The 17,537-nt window shown below is 45.5% G+C and overlaps 1 protein-coding gene across 2 annotated transcripts in view; it reads right to left on the bottom strand.

Annotated features, from left to right (window-relative positions):
• Window positions 1-17,537, bottom strand: part of ASXL2 (ASXL transcriptional regulator 2) — a 75,854-nt gene that overhangs the window by 42,072 nt on the left and 16,245 nt on the right. The window contains exons 2-3 of one of the 2 annotated variants that reach the window (XM_065730546.1): window positions 15,129-15,211; window positions 979-1,087 (exon numbers count right to left, since the gene is read on the bottom strand). In XM_065730546.1, the coding sequence (XP_065586618.1) occupies window positions 979-1,087; window positions 15,129-15,211 (192 nt within the window). Of the gene's footprint in view, window positions 1-978; window positions 1,088-5,190; window positions 5,332-15,128; window positions 15,212-17,537 lie in introns of those variants that run through there. The other variant, XM_065730547.1, reaches the window with a different exon arrangement.

The raw sequence follows: 17,537 nt of genomic DNA, 5'->3' as shown, positions 1-17,537 counted from the left end.
TGTGGGCCTTTCTGCTGCAAAGGGGATAATAAGTACAGGGGAAGCAATAAATACAAGCACACAGGGACACATGCCAAATGTTCAGAGGTACAGGACAGTGCCAGCCACCAGAAGGCTCCAGTAGGGGGACCAGGAGGATGCTCCAGCATGAACTTTGTAAGTACTAAGATGGGAAAATGGAGGAACACAAGGGTTCCACTTGTTCGCTTCGGTCTGGATTTCCAAGAACAAGAAACATGGAGATCTGGCACTTAGGACATGGTTGAGTGGGGATGGTGGTGATGAGTTGGACTACGTGATCTCAGAGGTCTTTTCCAACCTTAATGATTTCAATACTCCAGGAAAATACAAACGTTATCACAGAAGATTCTATCGCTCTTTCTGGTGCATGGAATGAGAAGAGGAACATGGCAACCCACACTGTAGAGCTCTACATTAGCAAGAGGAATCTTATGGCAAAGTCAACAATTTCAAGTACATGGAAAACCAAGAATGGTGTGAGCAGACCTCATCTCAGTAGTTTAACTAGGGAAAAGAAGCTCCAAATAGAGATTAGTTTTAGAAGTACAAATCAGCTAAATCAAGGAATCTATATTTTTTTCCTAGAATTATTTTGTCTGCTATTAATAGATTAAGGGTAAGGGACTTTTTTCATCTCCAGATATGAGTTGAGTGGTGATAAAATTATAACCACAAAAAAGTAATGTTATTACAATTTCATTTCTGGATGATAACAATCACCAGCAAACTACACCACTGTGAACAACAACTAGCACCATTTTGGTTGTATTCTCCACACACAGATGATCATCAGCAAGAAGGAAGAGTCCAGTGTTTGCAGGGATAGTTTATATTACAGTTCATGCTACTGAGGAACAGTCCCCTCCTCCTCACCTTGGATTACTCTAATCCAAACTATTTATAATGGAACAAAAGCCACTGAGGACTGAAACAAGGCTGCCCAGCTGAGAAACTTACCTTCAGAGTGTACACTCCCATCCGCCCCGGGACCTTATAGAAAATGCCCTCTTCCCCTCGGGAGTTTGTATGCAGCATCGCATTCAGGCAGGCGAGAGGAGAAGTCCCACTGAAAATAAAAACACAGCATTAATTTTTGCATTCGTTTGGATGGAATGAATCTCTTGCCAGGAGTCACAACCCCTCACCCAACAACCAAGCATGCACAGACGAAGTGGGTATTCCCACTGATACCAATTGAAGCTGCCACAACAAGCAACAGTGAAGCCAGTCCCATGAACCCGTGCTCCACTTACAGCAACAAAAAAAGCAACCAACAAACCCCCACGTGCTCAGGCCCTCCACCTTTTCTTTGCAGAAACAGTTTCTTGTTTTTACAGCTCTGAGTGCAAAAAGTTGCATCTCAAACTCGGAGCAAATGTGTTGCAAGCTAACTGCAGAGATAATCAGAACTTACACTCTCAAAAAAAAACCCAAACACAGTGGTGGTGAAATGGAGGTTGTGGGATACAGAGTGCAAACCGATTGCACGAACTTAGCAACTTACTGAAAAGAGCTGACATCCTCAACCCCAGTGCCAGGAGTGACACAAGCTCCACCTCTACCTGTGCTGGTGGGGGTTTCCTTGTTTGCTTTTTTTTTTTTTTTTTTTTTAACTATCCCACTGCAGACAGAAACAAAACAAAAAAGCAGCACAGGTGGCTTTGGCCCCCACTGCTGGGGCAGGCAGATCACACATGCCACACATCACTGGCCTTGCTCTTAGAGCACACTGGTGCCTTGCACTACTCTTGCATAGTAGGTGCGAGAAGTAGCAAGCTTTGCTACACGTACTCAAATCCCCATCCAAAGCAGTGCAAGGAGCCAGGGTGCTCAGGGCTGGAGGCATCCCTGGGTCCCTCTGGTCCTCCTCTGCCCAGCAGGTGCCCAGCACCACGGCCAGGGGCTGTGGGAGATCCCCAAGGAGGAGCCCCCACAGCTCTGTGCTCCCTGTGCCAGGGCTCCAGCACCTGCCCAGCACAGCAGTGCTCTGCTGGAGGCTCCAGGTTGGGCTCGGTGCCTCTGGTTGCCCTGGGCACCCTCAAGCAGAGCCTGACTCAGCCTCTTGCACCTCTTGCCAGGTTTGGGTGCTTTTCTTACATGGCAGAACATTTTCACACACTTCCTCCTACACCTAGAGACTGCCATGGCTGAAGCAGACAGCTGATTGTCAGAACACCAGCACCTCTACTGAGAGCTTGTGCTCATCTCCAGACACAGCTCACACTCCAGCCAGCATTCCCATCCCTGGATGGAAGCATCTCCTGAGCACATCTGCACAAAGTGAGAACACCATCCCACACCAAGCCCAGTCCTTGGCTCTGCCCTCAGTCCCCCAGCAATCAGAACCAGAAGCATTACTGCACATTAGGGTTGACTTTACTACAGCCACAGAGAAAGTCTGCAATCCTATTCCTCACCTCTGGAAAGCCACAGGCTCACCTTAGAAGCTACAACCCAGTACTGCTTCCTACAGCAGCCCCATGATCTTTTCAAAGATGTTGCTTTCCAGCACACAGCATTTCCTCTCTTTATGCAAAACCAGTTTCTGGATTTAACAGCATGCAAGAAGCCCACCACATACCTGACATCAAGCTCATTCCTTCCTAAAAACTTGATCAGGGCAGCAGGCCAGAGCTAAGCCAGGCATTTCACAAGAATCTAGGCAAGGCCATGCTCTGGAAGCTCAACAAGGAACCAAGTTTTGGCAGGATCCAGCTTTACAAAGGCTGGAAAGGTCCACCATTTGTACTATTTAGGTAACTAGTGATAGGATGAGACATGGGGGCCCCAAGTTGTGTATGGTCAGGCTGGATAACATTTCTTCTCCAAAAGAGCAGTGATGCAGTGGCACAGCTGCACAAGGAGGTGGTGGGGCCACTGCCCCTGGAGATGCTCCCTAACTGCGGAGATGTGGCTCTTAAGGATGTACTAGTGGTGATGGATTCCACGATCCCATTCCTACTTGCTTCCACTGTTTAACAGCTTACCCATTATTTTCACTTTCATTTCTTCTGGCATTCACCTGTCTATCCCTACCTGCCCCTACAGGCCCCTTAGAAACCTGGCACAAAGCTAACTTAGAGGTGGAGGCTTTCTTTGCTCTTGGAGCTTTCCCTTCTGACTGCAAGATTTCCCTCTGTGTCTGCTCACTGCTGCCTTCTACTCAGGGTCTCTAACACTCACACACTGCTACTTCCAGCCACCCTCATTTGATACCCAGGTGACTTTTTATGATTTTAAAAGCAATAAACCCCAGCCCACTCCACCATGCTCACTGCACATGTCCCTCAGTGCCACATCCCCACATTCCCCGAACACCTCCATGGACACTGACCCCACCAACCCCTAGGCAGCTGTGCCACTGCATCACAGCTCTTCTGGAAGAGAATTTTTTCCTGATATCAAACCTGAACTTCTCCCAGCACAACTTAAGGCTGGGAACTTAAGTTCCCATTGTTCTACCCCAAAACCAGCAGATACAAGCACATGAAAGGAAAGATAGATTCCCACGTGTTCCAGATGCACTGCTGGTAACTACATGGCTTCACCCATAGCTGCACTGCCACCAGGTGGGGCCGTGGTTGGCTGGACACTGCTGACCACAAGGTGCTAGTAATGTGCAAAGTGCTTCAGAGGCCTCAAAGCAGCCCTCAGACTCACACCATTGATGTGGGATCTTTAAAGGCCATCCAGACCAGCTCACTCGCAATGAACAGCAACACCCACAGCTCCATCAGTGCTCAGAGCCCCACCCAGCCTGACCTTGGGTGACTGCAGGGATGGGGCACCACCACCTCTCTGGGCACCCCGTGCCAGCTCACGAATCAAAATGAACTTTTCTTCAGTTCCATCTGCAAATGCTCTTACCAATCTTCTGCGCGACATCAACTGTTTAACAGAAGCAGGTACAAAGCCAGTTGTGTCCAGACCTTGGATCTTTACTATGAATACTGGGATCACCAATTCAGTTACTGCTGGAAGCTTTAAGTTACTTTGCTTCTCCATAACCCAAGCGTTATCACTCCTTGCAGTACATTTCAGCTTGGGAAGCACTAGGGAGTTATACACCCACCCATTAAAAGCTACCTCTGTGAAAGGCAGAATGCATCTTCCAGCACACCGTCAGGAATATTTCCAGTCACAAGTGCTGCCTGAGCAATACAAGCAAACACTCACCCATACTTACCAGGTGACCATCCAGCACAGTGAGGGCTGAGCACATACACCCTCAACTGCCACCACGTTCTCCCCTTCTGAGAACTGACAAATTTCAGCTTTCATTAAATCATGGCATCTTACATTCCATGTTAAATTCAAAGCTTCTTCAGACTGAACAGGAAAAAAGGAGCTTGAAAACGGTGAATGTGCACCAGGTTAAGGCAAGATATCTCTATGGTGAACCTGCTCAGTGGGAAGAATGATGTGAGCCCTTCCCAACCAGCCCTGCCCTGAGACCTCAGGGACCAAGCAGATTTGTTCAGATTCAAAAACAAAGCATGACAGAATCGTTTTTGTTCAGCCACCTGTGATGGGATCTTGGCCTGACACCACGAAGAGTTCTCATCCACATGGCACTGGAACCCAAAGTTGCATTCAGAAGATGTTTTACCCATTTCTATCTTTTGAGCATCACTCCCCACATTCCCTCTGAATCAAACGTTCACACAAAAAGCTTTCAGTTCATTGGTAAATTAAAATATGCATTAAAAACCAACAGATTCAAGATCAAGTGCCAGAGCAGAGAGGCGTGGTAAGCAGGTACTGCAGTCCCAACTCAAAGCTTGTTAAAACAAATACATGATTTAGAAGCAGCTCATTCTACGAAGAAGGCAGATTCTACGCACAGACAAAGATGCACAAAGCCATCATGCAAACCAAGGGCAAACCCAAGACTGCACAGCAATGTTATCTGGTGAGACACTGAGCACCTTGTGCCATCAGCCTGACATTTCCACAGCTTGGAAGCAGGCTTCACATCCACATTACACTCAAGCACCAATGCAAACAGCGTGCAGCAGAGGCAGGTTAGTGCAACAGGCATTGACACGAGTTACACTGCTACCACTTTGTTTCTACGCCCGCGTGGATCAAGCAGGGCTCTTTAATTTAAGGCTTGTGCAGCTTGTGTTAATACAGGACAGCTTTAGAACAATCAGCAGTGGTTCTTACCTTCTGGAGTTGGAGTGCAACCCAAAAAAAGGAGAGAAAGACCCCTTTAAAAACTTCAGCAAAACAAATTCTCATCATTCGTACGAACCCTCCTCCCCATCCACCAGAAACAATTTGTATTTATTTATTTTTAAAAGGTTTTGTGCATGCAGATCTGCAGTAATAGTAAGACTAGGTTACACCATCAACACAAGCATTTTCCACAAATCCAGCCAAGAGATACCAGCTATAGTGGGTGGGTTTTTTTCAGTGGGAATAGATTTCACTAGAAGCTTTTAATGCTATAAAGTCGATTTCAAATCATCAACACTTGAAATTTCTATGAATTTGTGCAAGACACTGTTAGGAATGTTTATTCTGTGAAGGAGCAGTGATGTATTGGCACAGGCTGCCCAAGGAGGCAGAGGAGTCACTGTCCATGGAGGTGGTTGAGAACTGAGGGGACGTGGTAGGGGTGGGCTGACACTTGGACTTGGTGATTTTTAAGATCTCTTCCAACCTTTGTGGTTCAATGATTCTAAGACTGAAACACTGCTCCAACGACACTAGTGGTACCTACATTCAGCTGCACTACAACCACAGTGCAGCACAGGGCACTGGAAACCCTCAGGTCAGGATCAGCTCAGAGGATGCTATAAAGCTCTTCAGCCCACAACAAATTTGAAGTTTACTTATAGCTTTAATTAGTGGCTGATTAAGACTGGCATGACAATCAGATGTGACCTACAGAAACACAAGGACATTCTGATATCCCCAGCAAGTCCTGAATAAGAACAAAAAGCCCTGCAGAAGGCCTCACTGATTTTCCTAAACATCATTTACAGGCAAAAAGCTTTGAGTTCATAGCATGGAATGGCATCACTTCAGCACAGTGTCCACAGGTAAAGTACATGATGGTGTGCTGCTCTCACTCTTTAGGGCCTATATAGAAAGGATTCATGTTTTCTGACCTGAAAGGGGGAATCCAGACAAAGCCTCCCTCTAAGGATTTTGGGGCACAGAATTAAGACTTCCAGATTTTTAGCATGCCACCACCCTTTGCTTTTCTGCTACAGAACCATCAGCTGTTTCCAACTGAAAATCTATCCTACTTCTAGCTGACTTCTAAGCACTTTGCTCCAGTGTTTTCTAGAAAAGAATGCCATCCTGCTGCGTTTGTGACTGAATAATTACCCCTCATGTTTCCCCTTGCATTAGGGAATATACATAATCATGGGAAAGTGTATGTAATTTTATTCTGAAGAAACAGCAAGAACTCTCTTCCTGAGGCTGCAGTAGCAGAAGTGGAAGACCTGGTTCCTCAGGGATTCAAAACCTTTATGTAAAGGACTGCTATGAACAGAATCACTGAGCAGAGCTTATCCCTAACACAATGAATGTGTGTAGCAGTCTCTGCTAACCGAAACATCACCTCCCTATATAAGCACTCTTTGAAATATTATTTTTCAAACATTTTCCCCTATACCCACTACTGATGTGCTCTACTAACTCACCTCCATCCTTCTGCACAGACAGCAGGAGCTACACAAACTGAAGGCTACCTTAACTTCTGTTTGAATGCTCATGAAGCAAAGAAAGAGTCCTCAGAGGGTTTGCTAGACTCAGAGTGGTTTTGGGACGGGTCAGTACTGCATCCATTCTTTTTTAACAGCTTCATCAATGAACTGGATGAAATGACAGAGTGCACTCTCAGCAAGTTTGCTGATGATACGAAGCTGGGAGGAGTTGCTGACACAGCAGAGGGCTGTGCTGCCATTCAGCCAGACCTGGACAGGCTGCGAAGCTGAGTGGAGAGGAACCTGAGGAGTTCCAACAGTGGCAAGAGTAGAGTCCTGCTCCTGGGGAGGAGTAACTGCATTCACCAGTACAGGTTAGGGATGACCCGCTGGAGAAGAGCTCTGCAGTGAAGGACGTGGGCACCCTGGTTGACAAATAGCTGACCAAAGGTTGACTGTGCGCCCCTAATGGCCAAGAAGGCCAGCAGAACCCTGGGTGCATTGCCTAAAGGACCACCAGCAGAGCAAGGGAACTGCTCCCCCCATCTGCTCCACCATGGAGAGGCCACACCTGGAGCACTGAGCCCAGTGCTGGGCTCCTCAGTGCAAGGCAGACAGGGAACTGATGGAGAGAGCCCAGCAGAGGGCTGCAGAGATGGTGGAGCATCTCCTGATGGGGAGAGACTGAGAGCCCTGGGGCTGCTCAGCCTGGGGAAGAGAAGGGGAGAGGGAATATGATCATCAGTATCTGAGGGGCAGGAGTCAGGAGGATGGAGCTTTTTGGTGGTGGCCAGCAACAGGACAAGGGGCAACAGGCAAGAACTGGAAGCCAGGGAGCTCCATACTACCACGAGAAAAAAACCTCTTTATTGTCAGAGCAGCAGAGCACTGGAAAAAGCTGCCCTGAGAGGTGGTGGGGTCTCCTTGCACAGATACCTGAAACTCACCCAGATCCTTTCCTGTGTGACCTGCTCTAGGGAACCTGCTTCAGCCCCTGGCCATACATACCACCAAAAAGCTCCCTGAGAGCCACAGTCTGCCTCTCCCAGACACTGGCCTAGAGTCTTTACGCCGTCCCAACAGCTTCAGCCTGTACTTTACAGCTGGGACTTTGCTGTAGAGACACGACTGCCTCAAACAGAATGCAATGTTCTGGTGAGTTTCAGTTAAAAATAAGCCAATTATTGGTTATTTTCTCCAGAAAAAGTCAAATCCAACTCTTTAACGAAAGGGAAAAAGCACAAGAATTTGCTGTATCAGCATTTATTGCTCTGTTCCTGCCAGCTTTTCTTTTGAGCATTTACAGTAACTGATGGAAGAAAGACGATGAATCCTGCACTTAAGATGAGCCTGCCTGTGAGGCTGTCTTGGGGGCACCTACCTCCAGCAGATGACCCCTTCCCATTGGAAAAGATCCCCTCAGGTCCAGCTGGGACTAAGAAGTCTGGCATGCAGTAACCCCAATGGGTCAAGTAAAATCTTTGTGGACATTTCAGAATCTCAATCTTCCATCAGAACAGAAGTAACTAACTGGGAGCAGTAGAGAGATGCAAAGGTAACCCAACAGAGATACTTCTTAACTACAGGCCCTCATTCTATTTCCCCTAATACCCACATCTATACTGCGTGGACTAGAGATGTTTCAGCTCATTTGAAGATTAAATTAAAATAAAGTGTGGATTAAATAATTTGTGAAATAATTAGATGTTTGTCAGCTGATGGCTTCAGCTACCTACAAGGCCTTCCAAGCTAGCTCAAGATTTGCACATGAAAAGGAGAAAAACAAGAGCTGTTCTGTACTAAGATTTGGAGCACTCCATCTCTGGTTGCACACAGAAGCAGCAGCCTCTAATTGCAGTCTTTCCATAAAGCCTAGAAAATCTCTGAAGCACTGCAATGATTCAACCTTACAGGAGGCACGGAAGCCAAAAACCACCTCCAGGGCACGAGGCTGGGAACCAGGAATTGAGCAACTGGGATGGGATGAACTTTGGGAGATCAGAATCCAGTCTGCAGCTCAAACCATCACTAGGGCTTTGTTCAGCCCACTCTGAGCAGGTCTAAAAAGGGAGAAGCCTTCTCTGGCCCTGCTCTAGCAGTCTATTACCTTGAGAGTAGCATTTTTCCTGTCTCATGGGAATTCACACCCAGCAGCTTGTGTTAGTTGCCTCATTCCAGCACTGGGCACCACCCTCCACAGCTCTGTGCAGCGTGAGCTATCCATAGAAGTAAATGCACATCAGAAATGCAAACCAGCAGTTCCTGAAAAGCAGCTTTGGTTAGGCTAGTCTACAACAGCAGCTGCTGCCACCAACAGAAGAGTGCACTGGTCCTCAGATGTGTTCACACAACAGGAATGGTTTGCCACTGGAAAAGTCAACTGACAATTTGTATTTAAGAAGCTGCATGGTTAGCTGAGATCAGATGGCTGTACAAACCAGTGAGGCACGGTCACTATGAGCAGGTCTGGAAGCCCTCTAGGTGTGTCCTTCCTATCCCATCCACTCCATTTCAGCTGCAGCCGGAAAATACAGTTTAAATTAGCTTCCTAGCTTCAGCATGTTATTTTCCAGTTCCCCAGCTTCCTGCTGTCACAAGGAATCAAGTAGAAGATGTATTGCTTCAAGGTTCCTTCTTGTATCTGCTTCAAGGACCTTTCCCATGTCAAGTACACAGGGCATTTCTCAGCCACCTCAGCAACCTCAGATGATTATCTCAAGGCCACGCAACCCTAAGCTGACAGTCACATGGAGTATATCTTTTGGGATCTCCCCAACCCCTGGCTGTAATGCTTGGCACCCTGCTTTGTGTGGTCCTGCTAGGGTGGGGGGGCAGAGGGACCCAGGGGTGCCTCCAGCCCCAAGCACCTTGGGATTAGTTGGACTGCCAAATAATTGCCAGTTACCAAAGGCAAGGGCATCATCTACCACGTGCAAATTGGTCACACTGCTCCTTCTGACCAGACGGCCTCCAGAAGTTCCTCCCAAACTCAGCCATTCTGAGCTGCAGCTGTGGCTTGACACAACTGAAAATATCAGAAGCAGTTTTCATGAGAGCTTGCTCAGAAAGACATCTACATGCTCAGGACTTTGGTTCTCCCCAGAGAACTTAATTACCTGTTTATATCACGTACTATAATAGCCACACCTCTAAGCTTAGAGCTGAAGATGATCTCAACTTGAAACACCAATTGCTGTTTCTCTCTGGCTGTGCTTCCTCCGTAAGAAACCACCCAACAAACTGCTGGATGTTCTGCCATGGCAATTTTACACATAAACACATGGTGCCTACAAGGTGTGTAGCAGGCTGTAAGCACTGCTCAGCTCTAAGGTCATCTTGACAAGATTCAGAGCAGATGAAAATTGACACTTCTTATTGTATTACTTCTTGAAAGAAAAAAAAGTCATGGAGCAGCTTGCAGGATGCAGACTACACTTGATATCCCCATAACCTGTACAAACTCTGAAGAACTTCAGCACCAACAGATGGAATAAGTTATAAGATCTGCTTCATGGGAGCTAAAACTATCAAAGGACTCAAAACCAAGACTTACACTCTCACACCAAGCCTCTCAATAGCCCAGCTTTGCAGAGTCCTCCTCCTGGGCAGGGGAAGCTCCCTCTCCAGCAGAGCAAGGCACAGCTTCACGGGCAGCACATCCAGCAAGAACGAGGCCATTGGTCAGACACAGGATGCACATTTCTTCTGTTGTTGGGTAGTTTCAGTTTCAAAGGGCTTTTACAAAGATTCCTTCCCTAGTTATAATTTGTCCCCACATTCAATGTCATTGGCCTCCAGTAGAAGCTTCAGCTCTTATAAAAATAATTTAAGAACCCTGCAACCACTTTGAAGTCTGTTCCCACATCTCTGCTGTGGTAGGATTTAAGTGGTGCAGATTATTGATAGGATGAGAGGCGACGGCCTCAAGTTGTAACAAGGAGGTTCAGGTCAGATATCAGGAGAAATTTCTTCTCCAGATGAATGCTTGAACACAAGAACAGTCTGCCCAGGGAGGTGTGGGGTCACTGTCCCTGAAGGCACTCAAGAAATGCAGAGATGTGGCAGATGGGGTCAATGGGCATGGTGGGTGTGGGCTGGGGTTGGACTGGATGGGGTCTTTTCCAATCTCTCTGATTCTACTGGATACTGGAGGAAGACTTTCCCAGAACCAAGCTGTGAAGGAACACCTGGAGCATGCCACTCAGCTCACCCAACCCTGCCTTATTTCCTAGCTCTGCAGCAGAAGATAAGGAAACTGCCAAAGCACTGAAGAATAGCTGTGAAATATTTCAGTGGCAAAGTGTTCTGCCAAGAATGAGAGCTGCTTCATTGGTCCTGCACTGAGTAGTCTGAGATGCACAAATATCCTGCAGGAGTGCAAAGAGCATTTTGACTTCTGCTCACTCTGCTATGAGAGTTCAATGAGTACACTGGCAATTTGCATCCTTTCAAGTTCTTGTCCAAGAGTGACCAGGAAGGAGATCTTCCCCCAGGCAGGCAAGAAGTCCATTTCACAGCACACAGGCTGCTGGGGAAGTCCAAAAATGCAGCACTGCTCTGAACCACACAGCAGATAAGTCTCCAGGTTTTCTTTCTCTTTGAAGGCCATCAGTATTACTGTCCTCCTTTTCAGTCAGGAGGAGGCACCACCCCCATTTCTAAACCCACAAAGGACAACCCAGCCCCATAGCTTCTGGTTTTTCAGCTAGCAAAAACAGGAGGAAAAGAAGTAAGAAACCTTATGGAAGTCTAAAATTAGAGCTGTCAGCTCATTCCTACAAACATCAGAGTGAGCAGCTCCAGCCCTGCTCACACAACCCTTGTCATGTCAGGAAGGGAATCACCTCCCCAAGGCTGCCAGGGCCAAACCTGCAGAGCATCTTGCAAGGAATTTGGGAGGAGAGACTTGTTAATGAGGCACAGTTGATCAACCCCCTAGGAGGGCAGGGGAAAGCCCCAAAGCCAAGCCATGGTGACACACTTCTCTCTAATCTAAATGGGGAAAAGTAAAACTTGGCTTTTATACTTCTTTCCCTCCCTAAAAAAGTGGTTTTAGCAGCTTCTTGGGATTCTTCATATAAGAAATTCAATGGATACTCAAAAGCAGCAGCCAGAGTACCATGTTTTTATTTACACCGAGATTAGGCACACTTCCTTCTTCAAACACTGACTCAACCAGCATTTGGGCAAAAGCATTACCATACATGGACTGAGAGCTGCACATTGGTACTTCCACAGAACCACCACTGTACAACTTGAGAAAACAACACATTCATGGCTACTGAGAGAAGGCCACGGAAGATATCCTCCAAAGACATGAACTCCCTGGGCACTCTTACAGCAAACATCTTTAACAGACCCAAGGGGACTGAAGAGATTCAGTGATACTTTTTTCCCCTAAACAGCTACTTATGTACAGACAAACTTGGTTCTCTGCTGCTGCCATCTAGCTGATGTATTCAGATCTAGGGAGCTTTCACAGCTGGTGTTGCGTGGGGTAGCATTGACTGCAGGCATCTACAAAGCCCTGTCTGGAAGTGCTGCAGCATGCTCAGACATGTCCACACTACACTGCCAAGGGAGATAAGGCAAGTGGGATTCATTCACAAGGACAAAGCCTAGAGCCACGGATGGTTACGCTGCTGATTTGCAGAATATTTTTCCATACAGACTTTATTTTTGCAGTGTGCAAGCAGTAACCTGTAGGAAAGGATCTCAAGGGATTTGAGCAGTCTGTCAAAAATAGGCAAATCGAGAAAAATCAGGATGACAGATCACACGAGAAGTATAGGTCTGGCTTCAGGATGCTTTGAATCTCCAAAGCTGACAGTACCGGTCCAAGGCTGACCTTTAAAATCACATGATTAAATTGCTGCTTTGAGTACTAGAATGAAATGACAAATACAGGAAAGATATCAGCCAGTATCACTCAAGGCATCAGTACTGTTATAGAACATCTTACAAAATATCTACCTCGCTTTCTCCCCACACTCATCTGCTACCCATCTTCCCTGCAATTCCAGATTCCCTACAACAGAAGCAGCACTTTACATCCTTCTGAGCTGCATCAACATTCTGTGAAGCTTCCTCCCACACAGCTGCCAAGTGGCAGCTCAACACAAATCAAAGCCAGAGGGAGATGGCTGGCTGGGGCCAAACAAGTGCCTGCTGGACACTACCTGGGCTCCCCATTCTCTCAGCCTCATTTCAGGAAGCCTACAGTAACTCATCACTTCTCAACCTATATCCTATCTGGAACTGCAGACTCAGAGAAGATGGACATAACAATATGAGGAACAGATGCTGAAATCGAAAGCCTTTCAGTCAAAACTGGCAGGGTTTAAGAGATTCTGGTCTACATAAGTAGTTTACTGTCAGAAAATATGTTATTTTATTAATGGCAAACAACTTGGACTGAAAGACATCCTGATTGCCTTGGTACACATGAATAGGAGAACCTATGTCCTGCCTTCAAACTTGTACCACGTTTTACCAGCCTGAGAGCCTTGCAGCTTCTTGCTATCTCAACACAACCAAGGAGGGGAAACTGCTATAATCTGCTCTCGAGGGCTTTGTCACGGTTTCCTGCCAGAACTTCCATATAGAAGAGGACTAAGGATCTGGTGAGCTACACAAGCTCATCTGACAAGCTGGAGGTTGGAAGCACATGATCTTTAGGGTCCCTTCCAACCCAAACCAGTCTGTGATTTAAGTTTTACACCTCACATAATGTGATTTTTCCTTTAATAGATGCTGAGTCCATCTGTCAGAAGTTCTGACTTGTCAGAATCCCAATAATCCCAATGTAGGTACCAACAGAACAAGAACTACTGGCACAAACTGAAAGGAATTGCTTAAGAACTGGTTAATCATTTGTGTCTTAGCCTAAAGAAAAGCCTTACTATATCATTTTAACATCTAAGAGGAAAGACTGCTAGATGGCATGAAAATGAGGATGAGTCAGTAGGATGGACAGCTGAACTAGAGGAACAGAGTTTGGTGTCTGACTGCTCACATCAGCACCTTCTGGGATTTGGGTCCCTGAGGAGTTCATGGTTTCCTGATACTCATCAGCAGCTTTTAGAGAGGGGAAATCTTACTATCATCTCAGGCTAAACTCTCACATAACTGCAAGACAACCTGAGGTTCAGACTGATATGTGCATGGCATTTCTTTCCCTTGCCCCACTCCCTGCACTTTTTTTTTGGGGGGGATCTTTCACTCCAAACTATGGCCTTGCCAGATTGGATCTCTTGCACAACATCACATTTTCCACCCAAGGCTCTGCCAAAAGCACATTCTGAATTACTAGAAGGGTTCACGACTGTTAAGTATCTAATGTTGGATATCAGGGAAAACTTCTTGGAAACATCACAGGCTGCCCAGGGAAGTGGTGTACCATCCCTGGAGGTATTCAAGAAGAGTACAGAAGTGATACTGGGGGACACGGTTAGTGGGCATGGTGCAGATAAGGGTTGGGTTTGGTGACCTTAGAGGCCTTTTCCAATGTGAAGGATTCTACCATTTGTCAGACTCCACGTTGCCACTAGCAACGTCACCAATACAGACCACCACATTCCCAGTTTTGGAAGGCTAAAAGGAGCAGTGTGATTACTTTTTGTAGGTACACTGCTGACAGATTACCAGCACTTAATTTGTTCAGTATTGTAGCAGACCTGAGGCTGGTAAGCCTCTGACAAACTGAACGTTGTACTACACCTAAATGAAGAGTATGGCCAAGGCAGGAATTCAGCACCACTTTTGTCACCTCCCTAAGAGCTGAATGAGGATATTTCCTTACTTTTCAATAAACCAACACTTCCAGAAGGCAGAACACCTTTGTGCTACCTACAACTTCTGCAGAAGATCTTGTTATCAATTGAATTTTTGCACTTGGGCCCTTCTGTACTTCCTGCAAAGCATATGTTGCTGTATTAAACTGGCAACACAGAGGAGACAAAGTCAAATCTAGGATGACTATTTCCTTCCAAAATAGACAAGCTGGTACATAGTCCTCTTTTCCCTGCTTCTTCTTTAGTATTAGAAGACAAAAATACTTTCTACTTCACAAAAGGGTCTATATTAGCAGATAATCCTGTCCATCTCAGGGGCCAAATTCAAGCAAAAACTCATAAAACCTAAGCAGTTCCATCATTGTCATCTGAGCTACACCTTGTAAAGCAGATCAGCAACATCTAACTCCTCACACGGAACAGGAAGATCCCTAAAGCTACTGCTGATAATGTGGAAGAAAATAGCATAAGACAGCATTCTAGATTAGGATTTGTAAGCAAAGTTGTCTTTTTTACTTCCTGAAATGCCTTAAGTTTTGTCTTGGGTCATTTCCATTGAACTATAGATATACATGAGTGAAGTGTTAACAATAAACTAAGTTGTAACCAAGATGTTATCTTGTTTTACTGCAATGGACACTTAACTCACCTGATTTCTTTAAGTCCTTCTTTCTGGATAACTTGAAGAATTTCTTTATGGCTCATAGGTGTATTAGGATATTTCTCCAGGACCTGGCAAACAAAGTAGATTGAGAGTATGTTACCCATCTGTATTTTCATTTTAGTGCTCTACTGCACAGAAAACTATGTTTAGAGGCTTAGACCTTGAGATACAACCAAACAAGAACTACTGACCCATATCTTGTGACAAACCCTCCCAGGAGACTTGCTTAAGAGTTATTTCCAAACTTCATTTCTATGGCATTGCACCTAGACCTCACTTCCTAAAGAGAACAAAACCCATGCTCTGCAGGAACAAAGTGGCTTAATCATCACCCCTCTTGCATGGGGATTTTTTAGGACCCACTGAAGTACACATATATGGAGCTTGTGAGAAACACAAATCCTTAATGTGTGCACATACGAGCTACCAAAACTCAAATTTCCAACAGGTAAGGCCACACAGTGCAGGTTCTCCCTCTCTTACATCAGAGTATTCCCCCCTAAAAAGGGATCAGATAAAGTCTAAACAACTTAGAATCAAATTGATTATTAGAATTAAGTGTTTAGGGAAGTATGGTGTTCAATAATGACAGGGTTCTTTGAACGTTTTACCCATAATTCAGACTTAAATTTTGGAAATCAGGCTCAGAAAATATTTCCTGCATTAAAAAAATCAAATACATTCCGTGCCACCCTGGGGTGTGCTTATGTGTCACTCAATGCCCTCAAGACACTAATGACACTTCTGCCTTCTGCTCAACAGTGGACAGACAGATGCTTCTGGAGGAAGATATCAGCTACTACACAGGATTTGGATATTTTGAGCAATATTTGCATTGGGGAGGAGCAGGAAATGCCTCATTTCCTTTTTAATCATCCACTTTTGACCTGAACCCAGGATACCAACCCCTGAATCCTGACACATCTTCGATCAAAATCAGAAACACTGCAAAATATGCATCAGCATGTTTGCTCATCGCTGATAAGGATTCAGCATTCTGAGTGTAAAATGGCACAAAACGGTACTTCTTCCACCATTCCCTTGGAAAAATATCTGGAAGCTTGTTCTGCACAGCATGCTGAGAGTGCATGGAAGATAAAAGGAGTTTAGGCAGCCTCAATTTTCACATGCAGTACCAACTCCTTTATGGCAGAAGGATAAACAAAGGAGAAAAAAGACACGGTATCATTCTGTTAAGCAACTTCAGGACACACAAGGACATTTCACACACACAGGAGCAAGAAAGGTTTGCAAGCCCCCATTAACACTGACTTAGAAATAATGCCCATCTCAATACAGCCAGGATCATACAGCAGCTAGGAGGCCGTCTGTCTGCTGGTAGGGAAGAGAGCATTCACAATATTGAGACCACGTGCTGACTCCTGACACAGGACATGCAATAGCAGGATAGCAATCTTTACCTGCTATCTCTCTCCTCCCTACATACACCAATGAAGATATTAACCTGCATTCAAGCTGCTAGCAAGATGGCTCGAGTACTGCTACAAAAAACAGATCCCAGTCTTCAGGGACATGACTGATAGCACCCAGTTCCAAGGAGGAAAAAGGGATGCTTCATGCCACTAGGAAAAGAGGAGACACTAAAACAAGTTATTACAGTGCTGTGGGAGCACAGCAGGACATGGCTGGAGAACAAGAATAGAATGAAGCTGTAGAACCATAATGGTGGTCCATGAAACCAGCTACAGAGCAAGGGAAGAGATCTCAGATTTTCAAATATGATGAGTATATACATAAGGAGGATGGAGAGAAGGATACAAAAGCATGAAGGGAGAAACATTCACAGATCTTTGCATTCTCAAGTTGCCTCCACCACCACCAAATACTGGAAGAAGTGCCACATGAAGCTGCAAGACTGACAGAACAAAGAAAGCTATAATTGGGAAGAAAAGTACAAAGTGGAAGTGTTGGGATTTTAGGCTCGCATGACAGATAAGTCACAACCCAAGAGAACATATCTTAATCATTATTCCTATGCCATGAATTCAGCACTGAAAACTGTTTCATGAACTGCAAGTACAAGAAGACACATACCAAGGGAAATAAAACACTGCCTCGTGAAAAGGCATGAAGAGGAATTAAGTCCATTGTAAAAAGGCTTCTGGATGACCAAAAACGTTTTATCCCCTGAATAGCACACAATTAGGAATAGTTAAAAAAAAAAAAAAAAAGAAGGGTTGAAGATTCAGGAAACGTGCCCAATTACTTAAGCCTGGTGTAGACAAGCTCATCTGGAAAAACTCTGCCAGCTGAGCAGCCACAGCTTCTCAGAGCAGCAGAAAGTTCACATGAAAATTCAGGGAATTGTTTATGGAGGTCAGATGTTTCCCAGAAGCCTCCAAGCACATCTCATGCACAGCCTGATCTCTGCCA

This window comes from Cyrtonyx montezumae, unplaced genomic scaffold (genome assembly GCF_038088225.1).
Source record: "Cyrtonyx montezumae isolate F1298 unplaced genomic scaffold, pur_monq_1.0 scaffold_13, whole genome shotgun sequence".
Lineage (NCBI taxonomy): Eukaryota > Metazoa > Chordata > Aves > Galliformes > Odontophoridae > Cyrtonyx > Cyrtonyx montezumae.
Note: the sequence above shows the minus strand (reverse complement) of the source record. Positions and strands in the feature narration are given on the sequence as shown.